General features: G+C 41.2%; 1 protein-coding gene across 8 annotated transcripts in view; it reads left to right on the forward strand.

Moving 5' to 3' along the window:
- The first annotated feature begins 2,854 nt into the window (after positions 1–2,854).
- Positions 2,855–16,230, forward strand: part of LOC149312742 (exocyst complex component 1) — a 36,199-nt gene continuing 22,823 nt past the window's right edge. For 4 of the 8 annotated variants that reach the window (XM_089525251.1, XM_089525254.1, XM_089525255.1 and 1 more), the window contains exons 1-6: positions 2,855–2,950; positions 7,525–7,658; positions 8,253–8,383; positions 10,785–10,944; positions 13,501–13,521; positions 14,839–15,026. In XM_089525251.1, the coding sequence (XP_089381377.1) occupies positions 7,535–7,658; positions 8,253–8,383; positions 10,785–10,944; positions 13,501–13,521; positions 14,839–15,026 (624 nt within the window). In that variant the 5' untranslated portion in view covers positions 2,855–2,950; positions 7,525–7,534. Of the gene's footprint in view, positions 2,951–4,802; positions 5,065–7,524; positions 7,659–8,252; positions 8,384–10,784; positions 10,945–13,500; positions 13,522–14,838; positions 15,027–16,230 lie in introns of those variants that run through there. The other 4 variants (XM_089525253.1, XM_089525257.1, XM_089525259.1 and 1 more) reach the window with 2 other exon arrangements.

Here is a 16,230-nt window from a genome sequence, read left to right on the forward strand (position 1 = left end):
TTACCTTTCTGGACTGCATAGAGATAGGAGAGTTATCAGAAAAGTGTTAATGAATTTAGTTGATTGTTAATAAGCTAATTCATTTGTATTTATATTAGAAAGGAGAAACGTAACTATTTAGTTTCTATTAAATTGCTGCTTAAATTTAAGACATACCAGATTTACCAGACTGAAAAATGCCGTCCATGGTTCCATACCCACAACACCTTCTTCTCCCTATTTTGAGTTTAGAAAGAAGGACACAGACACAGTTGCATAATGATGATGATGATGATGATTTGAAAATCCCATTTCTCATCCATTCCACCAAAAACCCATTTCTTGCTTACCCATTCTCCCTCTCTTGTAAACTTATCTCCTTACCCTTTAAGAAGTTTACTTATTCTCACATGGATCCTAGCAAAATATGCAAGATTAAAAACTTTAAAATTCAGTTTCCTAATAGAAACTAAATAGTTATGTTTCTCCTTTCTAATATAAATACAAAGGAGCCTTTATATGGTGTTTGGTATAAAACACAGGAGGACTAGCTGGGTGTGAATAAGACAAGTCTGTTTCAAGCTGTCCTTATTGCTTGCTGTTTTGAAATAGATTAACCTGGAAGTTACTAAACTATTATTTCATGAACTTGCCCAAGCTGGTTTCTTAGAGCTGCCAGACTGGGTGTGACTTCCTCCATATCAGAGATAATAAAATGCTCTCTCCTACACCAGGGTGCGGTACAAGAAAATCTGAGTCAAAGCTGTAGTAACATCTCTAAAAAGGCACAACAATTTATCCCAGTAACAGCACCAATGTGGCATAGTGGTTTGAGTGTTAGACTAAGATGTTTATCACACTATACTCTTAAAGTGCTACTATTCCAGTTTGACTCCTCAAGCTGCCTTCTGTTGCATTGTGGGATTGGCAGTTTTAAGGAGGGGTATTTAGAATTCTCAGGCTGAGAATTCTAAATACCCCTCCTTAAAACTGCCAATCCCACAATGCAACAGGAGGCAGCTTGAGGAGTCAAACTGGAATAGTAGCACTTTAAGAGTATAGTGTGATAAAACTCTAAGACACGAGGAGACCAAGGTTTGAATCCCTGCTCAGCTATGGAAACCCACTGAGTGATCTTGGACAAGTCATACTCTCTCATCTGCAGAGGAAGGCAAGGGCAAATACCCTCTGAACAAATTATGTCAACAAAACCCTGTGATAGTTTCACCTTACGGTTGCCATAAATCAGGGCCTCATTCCCACTACCTCATTCCCACTACCTTTTAAACCAGATCCCAAATTGGTTTGAACCAGTTTAAATGCCCATGGTTTGCACTTGAACTGAATCGTTTAACCCACATCTTTTTGACACTGATTTTTTTCCATGTCTTTTTTAATAAATCGATTTCGACTAAGTGTGAACCAGATGCGGACTGGAATCAATTTAAATTTGCCCTTTATTTTATTTTGCAGCAAGAAAATGCGACCGGGGCAAATGTAGCGTGAGCTATGCTCTGCTGCCAAACTGATCCATTGATTTGGACCGCAAAGTGATTTGTTTGTAAGTGGGACTGCGGCCCAGAAATGACTTGAAGGCACAAGAAATACAACAAGTACAAATAACTACAAGTATTTGTTGAAATTGCATTTCTGCATGTTGCTTAACTAGGGTCCAAAACACACTATGGATATAACCCCATTTGAGACTGCTTTAACTGCCCTGGCTCAATGCTAGGGAATCCTGGGAGCTGTAGTTTTGTGAGACACTTAGCCTTCTCTGTCAGAGAGCTCTGGTGCCACAATAAAGCAGTCTCAAACTGGATTATTTCTGCAGTGTGTGTTTTGGACCTAGCAGCCCGTCTCTAGCTTTGGGTTGATCATTTGGATTGATCTGTTTTCTGTCCTGGGTTTGTTATTCAGATAGCTATGGTTATTCTTCTGGATCTTGAAAAGGAAGCGCACCATTTCATTGCACACTCAGAAACCACATCCCGCATGTGAGGCTGGCTTCTACACATATTTATTGAACCACACTAGTTACCATCACGTTACCACCAGGTGCAACATCTAGATTATTCAAGTCAAATGTGGTACGTATGTACACTAATGCGCGCACACGCACACACACACACATATAAACATATATATCATATCATATCATTTTATTCATTTTTATCTGCCTTTCTCCCAATAGTGGGACTCGAATAACAACATATTTAAAACAATGTAAGTTAAGGCCAAAAGAAAAGCCATAAAAGTATGAATATAATTGAACAGTTAATCCATGGAGTTAAACAATTGTTTAATTCATATATATATATATATATATATATCCCAAAACCAAACCCTGATTTTGCCATTTTATACAAGGGGCACCATTTTAGTATGCCATTGTGTTTAATGGGGATTGAGCATCCACACATTTTGGCATCCAAAGGGGAGGAGGTCCTGGAAGAACCAATGCCCAGGGCAGTGGTTCTCAACCTTATTGGGCCTCCAGGTGTTTTTGGACTTCAATTCCCAGAAGTCCCAGTCATTGTGGAGGAATTCTGGGAATTGTAGCCCCAAAACATCTAGAGAACCAAAAGGTGGGGAACCAATCCCCAGAGCATACCAAGGAGGACCCCACTGTAATTGCAAGCCAATAGAGCAGTATGGTTCTATGGTTCTCCATTTGTTTTTTGGACTTCAGATCCCAGAAGCCTCAGCCAACGTGGCCAATATCTGGAGGAGCCATAAAATGGGGGGAAGATTATGCGTGGAACACCGGAAGTTCCTAAAGGTGTCACACTCTAAAGTCTCCCCCCTCTCCCTTCACTTCCGCTCTGAGTCTCTCTACAGTTTGGATGTGTCTCTATGGTTTCTATGTACTTCCGCTCAGGCGACAGAGGCAGGTGGGCGTGGCTTCGGGGCTGGGCGTGGCGAGTGGAGGCTCGTCTGAAGGCGACTGAAGGGGCTTCCAGTTTGGGAGGTGAGAGTGAGGGGCGCGCAAAGGACGGCGGGAGGAGCCTTGGCCCAGGGAGGGCCTCAGGGTGCCCCCTTCCCTTCCCTTCCCTTCCGCCTTTGCTGTCACTCCTGGGACCCCTTCTGTCAAAACCCTTGTTTCCTCCCATCATCCTCCCTTTCAAAGCCCTTCCCCATCTTCTCTCTCTGTGCCAGTGGTCCTCCTCAACCTTTGGTCCTCTAGATTATTATTATTATTATTACTTTGAGACTACAACTCCCAGAATTCCTCAACATTGATCATACTGACTGGGACTTCTGGGAATTGAAGTCCAAAAACATCTGGAGGCCCCAAAGGTTGACCAAGCGTCCTCCTTTTTTTCCAGGACACCTCTCCTCTGTTTCCTGCCTCCTCTGTCCAGGAGGCATTCCCAAAAATGTCCTCCATTTTAAGGTTTAAGAAGCATGGCTTGACATTTCTAGGAGTGTCTTGAGCTTTTTATGTGGCCCTGTCCTCCATTTTTCTTAGAATGTCCCACATTTCACAGTACTTTGTCCTCCTTTGAGGTGATAGACCAGAGGTCCTCCTTATCCATGACACTGCCCTCCATTTCAACCCTCTGTCCAGAAGGCATTCCGAAAAGCCCTCCATTTTGAGCAGGACTAAGATAAGAAGCATGAATTTAGATTTCTGTGAGTGTTTCGAGCTTTGTGTGGCCCTGTCCCACATTTTCCCCTGAGTGTCCTACATTTTGTGGCGACTTGTCCTCCTTTGCGGTGACCATTCTTCTTTTCCAAGACATGCCCTCCATTTCTTCATTCTGTCCAGCGGGAATTACAAAATGTCCTCCATTTTGAGCCTCAGAAACATTGGTTGCGTGTTTTTAGCTTTTATTTGGTCCTGCCCTCCATTCCCCCTTTGAATGTCCTCCATTTTGTAGTGCCTTGTCCTCCTTTGCGGTTAGGAGGACATAGGGTTGCCATAATTGTCCACTTTTACCAGGGACAAAATGTGGAACAAATTCAAGACCAAACTGTAGGACAATTGCAGGACAAAACTCAGCCCAAAATGTAGGACATTGAAGAAAAATGGTGGACCTTAAATGTCCTACATTTTGAGCTGAGTTTTGTCCTGCAGTTGCCCTACAGTTTGGTCTTGAATTTGTCCTACATTTTGTCCCTGGTAAAAGTGGACAATTATGGCAGCCCTAGGAGGACACATCTGGTCTCCTTGATGCAGAGGGATCAGAGGGATCTTGTAGCCCCTTTGAGGCTGACTGAGTGAAAGAAGTTGCAGCATTAGCTTTCATAGCTCTACACTGTAGAAATAATGCAGTTTGACACCACTTTAAGCGTTGCAGCTCCATCTTAAGGAGTCATGGAATCTGTAGTTTTATAAGGCCTTTATCCTTCTCTGCCAAGAGTGTTTGTGGTGCCTCCCCAAACTGCAGATCCCAGGATCCTGTAGGAGGGAACCGTGGCAATTAAAGTGGTGTCAGACTGCATTATTTCTACAGTCTATATATACAGTCTTAACTGTAGAAATAAGGCACTTTGATTGACACCAGTTTAAGTGCTGTAGCTCCATCCTGTGGAATCCTGGGATTTGTAGTTTTACAAGGTCTTTTGCCTTCTCTGCCAAAGAGTGCTTATGGTACCTGGCAAAACTACTGATCTCAAGATTGTGTAGGATGGAGGCATGGCGGTTAAAGTGGTGTCAGACTGCAATTGTAATGCTGTTAATTGTTTTATTATCATTTCTGTTGTAATCCGCCTTGATTCCTCTGGGAAAAGGCAGAATATAAACATATTATTATTATTATTATTATTATTATTATTATTATTATTATTTCTACCTTACTTTTTCAGATGCATGAGTTAGCCTCAAAGGTGTTACAAGATCCAGACTAACTGACATTCCAGACTAACACTGCTGCCTCTTTGAATTGTCTGTATCTGTGTGTGTGTGTATATGTTCCTTCATGTCACCTGTCAAATTTGATAGGGTTTTCTTAAGCAAGAAATCCTCACAGATGGTTTTGCCAGTTCCTTCCTCTCAAAAATAGCTTACAGCACCTGATATTCATTAGCAGTTTCCCATCCAAGGCTGACCAAGATCACATGGGACCTGGTGTCTTTGAGGTATTTAAGGCTGTCTGTCTGTAAAAATTGAAATTTAAAATATATGGCTCATTTTCAGCAAGCTCTCTCAATGGTCCATCTGAGTTAGGAGACTATCACACAGGGGAAAATCAGGGGATTAAAAAGGCATTTTCCTGGGAAAGTCATGCAGTCAGGCGAAGATTTTCACACACATTGCGATCTGAAAGGACTTATCCTGGAAAGAACCAGGAATGCTCCAGCAACAAACCATTCTTAGGGAAATCCCATGAATGGTTTGTTGCTGGAGCATTCCTGGTTCTTCCAGGGATAAGTCCTCTTAGATTGTGAAATCGTCTGAAAACCACCACCACGATTGTGCAACTTTCCCAGGAAAATGCCTTTTTAATCCCCAATTTTTCCCATTTTATAGTCTTCTTAGAGGGAGCTTTGTGTGGGGGTTAGTTCAAAACAAAGGCAAAGAATGGACTTCCAGTTTTGATGTTGTTTGGGGTTTTTTTTAATACATTTCCTTTGGTACCTTACCATTAGCTATACAGGTTGTGGACTCTAGGAACTGAAGTCCAAAACATCTGATGGGCCAAAGGTTCCTGATGTTCTGTTAAAGATTTAGTAGAAGATTTTTAAATTGTTTCTTATTTCAGTGCTTATTTCAGACCCTCATAAGGGATTAGGAGTGTTGTTAGCTTCAGAGCATTGCCAGGTCTGTCCGTTTTACAACTCCTATATGTCCCGCATATTACAGAAGCTCTCGTTTGTCACTAGTGTGATTAATTTCATTGGAATAGTCATCTTTAGCTTAAAGTCAAGAATAGCTCATCTTAATATCCTCTTTATCTATTTAATTTTTACTCGGTCTTTGTTCAGTTTTTGCTTTACTAGACGCAAACCTTCGTGTTTAAAATGAACTTGTAATTCTGTGGTTCCAGTTTCATTAGTGATTGCTCTGCTGAGTAATATGATTTTTATAATATGGTTTATGCTGCTGTGTTTGTAAGTCTGATTTTTTAACTATCATACTTGGTTCCCCTCACAATGTGAAACATCAGGACAGTGGCTCCCAAACTTTCTGACTACTGCTTCCTTTCATCTTAGGCAACGACTTCAGTGCCCCCCCTTCTGTGTATTTCTTGATATGTTCTACTGCAAATTCAAAATAACCAATCTTGGTTGCTTTGCACCTGGTCACCTGGGAGTGGCAACCAAGCAGCTGGCTGAACAGTAACCAAGAAGCCTCTAGTCCATGCCACCCCTCCAGCAACTTGGTCGCTGCTCAGCCAGATGCTCAGTTGTTGCTCCCAAGGTGACCAGGTGCAAAGGGAGAAGCTTTTCCCTGGCAAGGAAGGACTTTCAATCATTCCTTGTAGTGGCAGAGATGGGCACAGCCGGTTTGTGTGTGTTGGGAGTTTACAGAGGCCACATGCCCTGGACAAGCATTGCTTCTTCTGTTATCTCTTCTCTCAGCCTGTCCAGTGAAAGAAAACAGGAGGAGCAGAGTAGCTCCAACCTGCCAGCCAAGTCCTAGCAAAGCTTAAGCAGGGTCCCAAAATTGCCACCGCTTCTCCCATGCTGCCATGTGCTCTAACTCCTTGTTCAAGTTAGTCAGTCTGTCCCAAAATGGTGCCACTCTGAGGCAAAGCCCTGCACCCAAGCCTCACAAGAGTTTCCCAAGTGCCACTGCCACACTCAGCAAAAGATGCAACTAAAGGAGAGAACTCATGCAGTCAGGTGAAGAACGGAAGACACCACCACACTAATGATCAGTGAAGCTGCCTTTTGGTTTTAAGGAACCCTCATCCCCACCATGGTCCTAAAGGCTGCTGCTTCCCATTGTCTTTCTTGCGTGCTAATACTTTGGACTGAAGTATTCTTCCCTGTTTTCCCTCACTATCCTCCGCTGCCCCTTTCCCCTTCACCTGGATCTTTCCACCTCCCACTGGGGGGGGGAGGCATACTGCCCACTTTGGGAATCACTGAGTTAAAATTTTGGATGTGTGAATGAATTAATGCTTTCTTCCACCTACACAATGGAGTTTATCACATGGGAGGAATTTCTCTTAATTTTGAATGAAAAGAAAGTGGGGCCAGAACGTATTCACGTGAATTCGAATTGCGTTCGAACTGACTTCCCATTGCCCAAGAATAGCTTGCCATTGCCCGAAATTGCGTGTGGTAGTCTATCACGCAATAACATGAAACCCCATGATTGCGTTCAGATTGCCATTGGATTATACTTCCAATTTCCCTTGTCTGATAATGTCCAATGGCATAAAACTTGCAAATCCGGCATGAGCTAATGTACAAAACTGAATACATTGTACTTTATGCAGATCCTTGCTTCTAATTCCAGAGCATGTACTAAATTTAATGTACTAAATTGAAGGCCATTACGATGTTGGACTAGATTTACAAAGTAGACTGTTTTTTTGCTCAGAAATATGCTTGCAGGTAGTGATTTTAGGCATGACCTATATCTTACAGTTCAGCAAAAATGACTGCAATCAAGCATGCCTTACAGAGGGATATTTTCACTCCAAATGATGAACGTTTATTAAGCATTGTTAATGTTTGCAAAGCTGGAAAAAAGAAGAGAAATTGCTTTTTATGTGCAACAGGTATGTATTGTTGAAGTGCTTTGTTTAGCTCTCTTATCTGTGTATGCTGGGGCTAACTGATTTTTTGTTGTTGTGTGCCTTCAAGTCATTTTTTACTTATAGCAACCTTAAGGTGAATCTGTTGTGGGGGTTTCTTGGCAAGATTTGTTCAGAGGCAGTCTGTCATTGCCTTCCTGTGAGGCCAAGAGATTGTGTTTTACCCAAGTTCATCCACTGGTTTTCATAGCTGAGCAGGGACTGGAACCCTGGTCTCCAGAGTACTAGTCCAATAATCAAACCACTGCCAGCTGATGCACTGCTATCACCTTTTTAAAATGTTCTTTATTAAGAGAAAATGATATCTAGTGGACTTTTTAGTTCTTGTCTAACAGTGATGATTATGATGATGATGATTTATTTCTGACAGATGTATACATCTTGTACAATTTTGAATTCAGGGCAAGCTCTGAATGTCTAGTAGTTTTGCGTTTTCATATTAATTAAACAGAGGGAGATCAAGCAGGGGTTTGTTGCTGATTCTTTCTCAGACTTCTCAGCTGCAGGAAAACAAGCATAAACATTTGGGTGAGACTAATAATTAACTGTATTTGACAGTGACAACTGAGCGGCCAGTGCAGGTGAATGTGGTAAAGGTGAAAAAATCTGATAAGGGAGACTTCTACAAGAGGCAGACTGCGTGGGTGCTTCGAGATCTTGCTGTTGTTGATGCCAAGGATGCCGTCAAAGTATGTCGTATTTCTAATTACCTGTCCTGCAGATCTTTACCATACAAAGACACTGGGGAAATAAAGGTTTAATTTGAATATGGCGGGATACAGATGGGCAAAAAGGGGTGTATTCATGACGTCATGAAGGTAGAGCCTTCAGACGGGGCCTTACCTGAATGCCGCCATGAACACGCCCCCCGCACGCCCCAAGTGGGAAGAAGCGGCATTAAAAAGGTGCTGCTTTTCTCCGTTTCTTTTCCGTTTGATGCGCAGCTGCGCAGCTCCATCTGTAAGCTGCTGCACCGGTACGCCAGAATTGCTACGCCGCTAATTTAAGTTGCCCATTTAAAAGCTCCGAGTCAGCTGTGTCGCATAATGAGTCGGGGTCCTGGAACATGCGCAGTTTGCAGTCAGGCTTTAATTGCAGCGTCAGCTGCCATGCAGGTGTGGAAGCTGCAGCACAGCTGCAGCGCATTTTAAGACTCGTAACCCTAACCCTAACCCTAACCCTAACCCTAGAGCAACATGTACGCATGCGCTGCTTGGAAAGTTTGGACTTTAAAGTGAACCCCTACACACATTCCTGTGCCATTTTCACCTAACAATAAAAAACGCTAAAACTGTAAATATTTACATATATACAAGGGAGGTGATGGGGGATGGCAGGGGGACAGCGGTGGCAGCAGAGACAGCTGTAGCTGTGCATTGCAGATTCAGCAAGAGCGCGGGGACCAAAGGAGAGGAGGCATCTATGATGCTGGTGACACTGGCAAAGTGCAAGTGGACAAGGATGCCAACACCAGCTGATCACCAGCTGGCAGGAGACCACCATTGTTCTTGGGCAGAGCGGGGGGAAAGTTTTAAAGGGGCTTGGGCACTTTAAATGTGCCCATAGGCTTTCTGCCGCCGCTGCTTAGCGCTGCAGCTGCGCATCCGCCAGCCGGCAAAGGGAAAAAAAAAGCCCCGTTTTTGGCCGCCCGTGAGGAAGCTGCCTCTCTCTTTGCAGCGTCCTCCGAGGCGGCGGTTTGGAAACTGCGGGTCCGAAACGGCCCCAGGTGAGGCGTCTTCACTGCCCCCCATGTGGAAGCCCCATCTCCTGAGCCACGCCCCCGGGGCGGGCGGTCTGGAGGCTCCGTATTCAGCAGAATACACCTCCAAGACGTCTTCCCCTGCCCGTCTGTATCCCGCCTAAATCATCATATGTTTGCCAGCTTTAACTGTCTGTGGTCAGTGGCCTTAAAAACTAGGACTACCATTATCCCCACTAACTTGGAAGTAAGCCCTATTATACTCAGTGAAACTTATGTCAAAAGGACCCAAAACAGACGGCCAAAAGAAGTGGCTTCTGGCTGCTTTGGGAGCTTGGCATTCAGATAATACATGCCCCCAAAGCAGCTGGAACCTGGCCCAAAGCTGCCAGAAAAAGCAGAGGAGAAAAACACTCTTGCCAGCGACTGGCTTTTGGATCACAGTAGTGGCCTGCTTTGAGAGTGGGCCATGCGGTTGCCGCTGTCCTGAGCTGATCGCAGCTGAAGTTGCCTCCTGCTGCTCCTTCATGGCCATCGGCTTCACCCCAAGTCCTATTAAACTCAAGTGAGACTTACGTCAGGTTGCATATCAAACTTCTGCCAAAAAGAAATTCTTTTGGAGGGTAGATACAGACTAGCTAGATTTTTTTTTTATTCATGTATTGACCACTGTAACTGTGAAGACTTTTTCTGGATTGCCATATTTTATGTGCCCTCAAAAAGATTTTTTTTGGATGGTAAAAGAATCATAATTCATAAGGCTTTTATTAACTTTGTATGGAATTCTTAGACCTTTCTTTAGCACTGTGTCATTGATAAGGTGGAATGTGTCCAGAGCAGGACAACCAAGATAATCAAAGGTCTGGAACCACATTTTAGGAGGAATGACTTAGGGATCTTTGTATGTTTTGTGTAATGAAGAGAAGAGCAACACAATACCCAGCTTTAAATACCCGAAGAAATGATGTGTAGAACATAGAGCAAGTTTGTTTTCTGATGCTCCAGAGATTAAAACATAAACCAGTGGATTCAGATTATAAGAGAAGAGATTCCACATAAAATCAGGGAGAACTTTTTTGCTGTAAGAGCTGTTTGTCAGTGGAATAGACTGCATCAGAGAGTGGTAATTTTCCTTCCTTGGGGGTCTTTGAACAGAATTTGGATGGCTGTCTCTCAGGAGTGCTTTAGTTTTATAATCCTTCATAGCAGAGGGTTAGACTAGATGGGCTCTTCAGTCCCTTCCAAGTCTTATTCTTTTAACTTGCATTGTGTAGCATGCTATGGATATTCAGTAAGTACGTTAGCATTGCCCAGAATCTGCCTGTTTTCAAAAATGATTTGTGCTGCAAGTGTATTGTAAGCACTGTTTCATTTCTGTGTCTGTTTTCCAGGAAAGTCCTGAGTTTGATCTCCATTTTGACAAAGTATACAAGTGGGTTGCTAGCAGTATAGCAGAAAAGAACATTTTCATTTCCTGTATTTGGAAACTCAACCAGCGTTACATTAGAAAGAAGATTGACTTCATCAATGTTAGTTCTCAGCTTCTAGAAGGTAAAATTTTAGAAGAATCTCTTATAATTCTTTATTATAGGGTAAAACAGAAATTCAGAGTACTGTATATTAAAACAGTAGAACATTGTATTGTTGGTATTCCCCTCATTCATGCTTCTACTAACAGCAGGCAATTTTTTTACTTTGAGCTTCATATGCTTTTCACCCTGATCTTAAATTTATCCCATGGAGTGATTTTACAGGATTTACTTTTATTGTTGTTGTTTTGTGCCTTCAAGTCATTTCTGACTTATGGTGACCCTAAGATGAACCTATCATGGAGTTTTCATGGCAGGATTTCTTCAGAGGAAGTTTGCTATTGCCTTCTCCTGAGGCCGAGAGCATGTGACTTGCCCAAGGTCACCCAGTAGGTTTCACGGCATTGCTGAGAATCCAACCCTAGTCTCCAGAGTCATAGTACAACACTCAAACCACTACCACCATGCTAGCTGTCATACAATAGTGATAACCTAGAACCACTGATCTGCTGTTTTTTGTGAATTATTGTAAAATGTTATAATCCAATACTCTTTTAAAATAGAAGTTCAGAATGAGCCCCACTGGTTTTTCCTCTTTTCCTTCATGTAAGTACAGTACAGTGGTATGTAACTGTCCATTGTTGACTGGACAAATCTATAAATTGCAGTCCAAAAAGTAACTTTTCCAAGTTCTACACACAGTTCAAGGCGCTTCATATTCTTCTTTCCATTTACTGTATATACTCATGAATAAGACTAGAAATTGAGGTTAAAAATTGACTCAAAAAAACTTAATTGGATTATCCACGGGTCAATGTAAGTACTGTTTATTTAACTCTTATTTAAAAGAAGGAACCATCCTCTGGTGAAAAGCAATAGTATAATAATATAATCTGTCCTGGAAGCACCGACCCCCTCTACTCTCTCATCCATCCAGCCTTAAGAGTAAACACAAAGAGTTATAGTTTTTTGTGGGTTTTTCAGGCTGTGTGGCCATGTTCTAGAAGAGTTTCTTCCTGACGTTTCGCCAGCATCTGTGGCTGGCATCTTCAGAAAATGCTTACTGGAAAGGAGTTGGGTATATATTTACTGTGTGACCTGAGAAGAGTGTGTGTGTGTATGTGTGTGTGTGTGTGTGTGTGTGTGTGTGTGTGTGTATACATACACCCAACTCCTTTCCAGGCAAGCATTCTCTGAAGATGCCAGCCACAGATGCTGGTGAAACGTCAGGAAGAAACTCTTCTAGAACATGGCCACATGGCCCGAAAACCCCACAAAAAACTATGGATGCTGGCCATGAAAGCCTTTGACTTCACAAAGAGTTATGTTTGCTGGAATTTTGTAAGTCCTTTGACATTGTTTTGCTTTGCTTCATCGTTTAGATACTTTGCTGTATGCCTCTAAGTTTTACCCTCGACTTATCCACAGGTCATAGCAAAATCCACAATTTTGGCCCCCAAACTTGCCCTTGACTTACATAAGACATTGACTTATAGTCAAGTATATATGGTATTTATTTTCTTATATGCCGCCATTCTGCCAAGACTGAGACTCAGGATAGTTCAGAATATGATTAAAAACATATACCATAACATTACTAGATGTTATAAATAGTAGACAGTAATGGGTAGCATATTAAAACACAGTTAAATAGATATAGCTCATAACCAGCACTTCAAATTGTGCCTGGAAACAGAGCAGTTGCTGGCTGGGTGCTCTCTTCCAGATTGCAGATGCTGAGCCCTGATTCCCCCCCCCCTTTTTTTTTTTTTTTTGACTCAGTCAAAATTTGTGTGCACTGGTTGAGAGCAGAACATTTTCTTCTCAGTTATCTAGTACATGAAGAATGGGGTGAGGGTGTCATCCCCCACTGTTATCCCATGATATAAAGCACGTACTTGGGCACCTATTTATGGCTTCTTTTTACTGAACTAGCTGTAGCTTTCTGATGATCTTCATTAGCAGCCCCATGTAGAGTTATAATTTCAGATCCTTTCTTGCCTATAGCTGGCAAGGAAGGCTCCATTTGGATATCTGAGATTCCTTCCTAGATCATATTGCTTGTATTTTGTACTGAGGGAATTAGGTCATGATCCACTTTTTCAGCAGTTCAGTTGAAACCTGTGCAATAGCTAAGAATTCAGATCAAGGTTTTGACTTATTTTGCTACAGAAATGCTTTTGTCTTTCTGTTTGGTTCCCTCCAGTTTTCAGCTTTAGGAACAATGTACAAAATTCTAATGTAGCAAACTTAGCAGGTCTCACCTCTCCATTCTCAGAGTAATGACTGAATAAACCTTAGAATATTAAGGAATCTCCTGAATTGCTGCTGATATTAATTGCTGAGCTTGCATGTTGTTATGGGTTTGGATTTAATAATCATGATCTTTCTGTCACTGCATATATATATTTAAAGAAATCTGCTTTGTAGTTTACTTAAAAGTTCTCATTATTTTTTTCAAAACTTTGAAACTTTGAAAACTTGTTGCCATTTAAAAAAAAATTCTCTGTTCATTCACTGCTTAGCTAATATTCTTTGCTTCCTTTCCTCTGCTTTTCTCATACTTTTAATTCTCCAGAACTACCTAAAGTCGCTGAAGGTGCGTAACACCTCTTTCCATTTTTCTTCTTCAGTGTGACTAATTAAGTTGCTTTTTGCTTTGTTAAAAACTGTCTGTAAATCATTTTGTTAAACCAAATGCTTCCCTGCAGTCAGTCAGGAAAGCAATGAAAATATACGTGAAAATACTGAATAACTTTAAAATCTATAGCTCTTTGAAGCTTTAATGCTGCCAGAGACAGTTAAACTGTTTTCCATTCAAATGTGAAGGTACCTATGGTAGAAGACAAAATGGACCATCTAATTCCACCATGCTTCTGAATTTTCAAAATCAGCCTTTTGAGGTACAATCCTTGTAGACTTTTTACATTATCCAGGATATGAAAGAAATCTGGGAACAATCTTTTTTCAGATAAATCTTGGGAAGGACAATGGATGCCAAATAATATCTAAAATACATACAGTTCTGATTAAATTGTACTTAGCAAAAGATAACAATAAAATTAGGTGGTAAAGCTTGAAATAAACTATTATTTTGAAGAATCAATCATAGTATAAAGATCAGGATATTCTTCAGTCTATAAGAGAAAATGTTGGTGGTATTTTATGCAGGTCAGACTAGGATTTATGGTTTTAATAAACAAGACATAATGCAGATAGTGCTATCTTTTTTTAATATCTTCTTGGGACTGTGTATAACTGAACTCTGTTGGGTGAAAATGGAGAATGATATTCAGTGAATTTGGGGAAAAGAAATGATACTTAACTAGGAAGGAGGCTAGGAACCCATTTGGAAATCCTATGGAATTTTTTTCATTTTAAAAAGTCGAAATGGTAAGGATGAGGAAATAGACTGCTAGTGTAACTAACTTTGCAGTGGATTTTTAAAAACTATATGGAGGCTAAAAATGTTTTCAGATAATGTTAAATGATATGGATGGCTTGCTCATTGGAAGATAGTTTCAATAGGTTCCAACCAAGATCTCTTGGGGCAGGGCAGGTAAAGTTCCAGGAATGAGTCTTTAATATTGTTACTGCTTTCTCCACACAAAATCTTCAGGAGGTAAAAGTTATCTCTGTCAGTACCAGCTTAGGCCCCCTGAATGAACTGAGACAGAATGTTAAGTACTTAGCCAGACATTTATAATTTAGATGACTTCTCTTATATACAAATAAACTAGAAATATCAAACGTTGCTGTCATATAACTAAAGGAGAACTTGTCAGGCTGACTTTATCTGGACAGTTACCTTCCCTTTCCTTTGACATTGTCCATGGTCTGTTGAAAAGATTTTGATGGCCTGTTCGCTGTGTCAGTTTTTTATGACCATTTTCTTTGTGTGTGTTCCCCTCTCAAGAATCTGTTCCAAGTGGCGAGAATCAGAATGTAGCAGGAGGGGATGAAGAAGTGGTGGATGAATATCAAGAGCTGAATGCCAGAGAAGAGCAGGACATTGAGATAATGATGGAAGGCTGTGAATATGCCATCTCTAATGCAGAAGCCTTTGCAGATAAATTATCCAGAGAGCTGCAAGTTCTAGATGGAGTAAGAATCTTTTTAAAAAAAATATAAACAGCAATGTACCTCACAAGGGGTTGCCAAAAAGTTAGCATCCTAAGCAGAACAGTTTGGTTTGGACCTAGGATAGAAGCTCTTCAGCCACCCCTTAATTTAAATCTATGTGCATAGTTCAGTTTGTAAAATGGGCACCAGATTTAATAGAGTCTGGACTTTATTGCACTTAACTAGATTCACATTTCTGGACTTGGAATGTTTCATACTGGACAAAGAATAATTGTTTGGGTCGTGAGAACCTGCAGTTGTGTCTTTAAAAATTGTTTGAAGAAATTAATGGTGGATAAAGCTACTACCATGATGGCTATATATTGCATCCACTATCAGAGACACCATACCACTGAATGCCAGTTTCTGGGTACATTAGGAGAGTGCTACTGTGCTCATGCCCTGTTTGTGGACTTCTCACGGGCAGCTGCTTGGTCTCTGTGTAAACAGAATGCTGGACTAGATAGACCTTACTCTATGTTCTTATGATTGTTGGGAGCTGTTGCCGTTCAGAATAGTCAGTGCTGGCTTTAGATGGACCAGTAGGCTTACCTGATATAAAGATATTTTTTTACTAGTATTCCAGCAGTAGATATGACTAATATCACAGGATGACGCTAAAATGAGTTAGGTGGGGCCATATAGGATTCTGTGAGTCCCAGTGATTAATGACTAGCAGTACTTTCCCAGGAGCTCTTGGACACTTGATTAATGATGGGTAGGTTCACTGCCATAACCATTCAGAATTAGTTCAGCTAAAGCTAATTATTTTTCAGATGAGAAAGTAACTGATTTTTGATCCCATCCTGGAGATTGGACCCATAAACTATGAATAAGATCATTCTCAGCAGTTGCGACTGCCTTTTAGGTTCCCACTACTTTCAGAATTTGCCTGTTGACTGAAACAAGTAATTTCCAGGCTTCTCGAGTCTTCATGATCCCCTGGGCAAAATCAAAAACCCCATTAATATATTTTCTTGTTGCAGGTTAGTTTAAATGAGGAAGAAAGGTAGGTGATGGTTTGGAAATCTAGAACCAAGCATATTGCAAGCCAAGCACTCAATTTTTGTAGTGGACTCAGCCTGAGAGAGTTGATTTCTGAACTTTACCATTTCGTTCCTCCATCCAGTTCTACATGCTAGATCGTGCTTTGTGATTTAACAGGTTGAAATGAGTGTTTTTACAA

This window comes from Sceloporus occidentalis, unplaced genomic scaffold, assembly GCF_023333645.1.
Source record: "Sceloporus occidentalis isolate IW3139 unplaced genomic scaffold, rSceOcc1.0.p SCAF_5, whole genome shotgun sequence".
Lineage (NCBI taxonomy): Eukaryota > Metazoa > Chordata > Lepidosauria > Squamata > Phrynosomatidae > Sceloporus > Sceloporus occidentalis.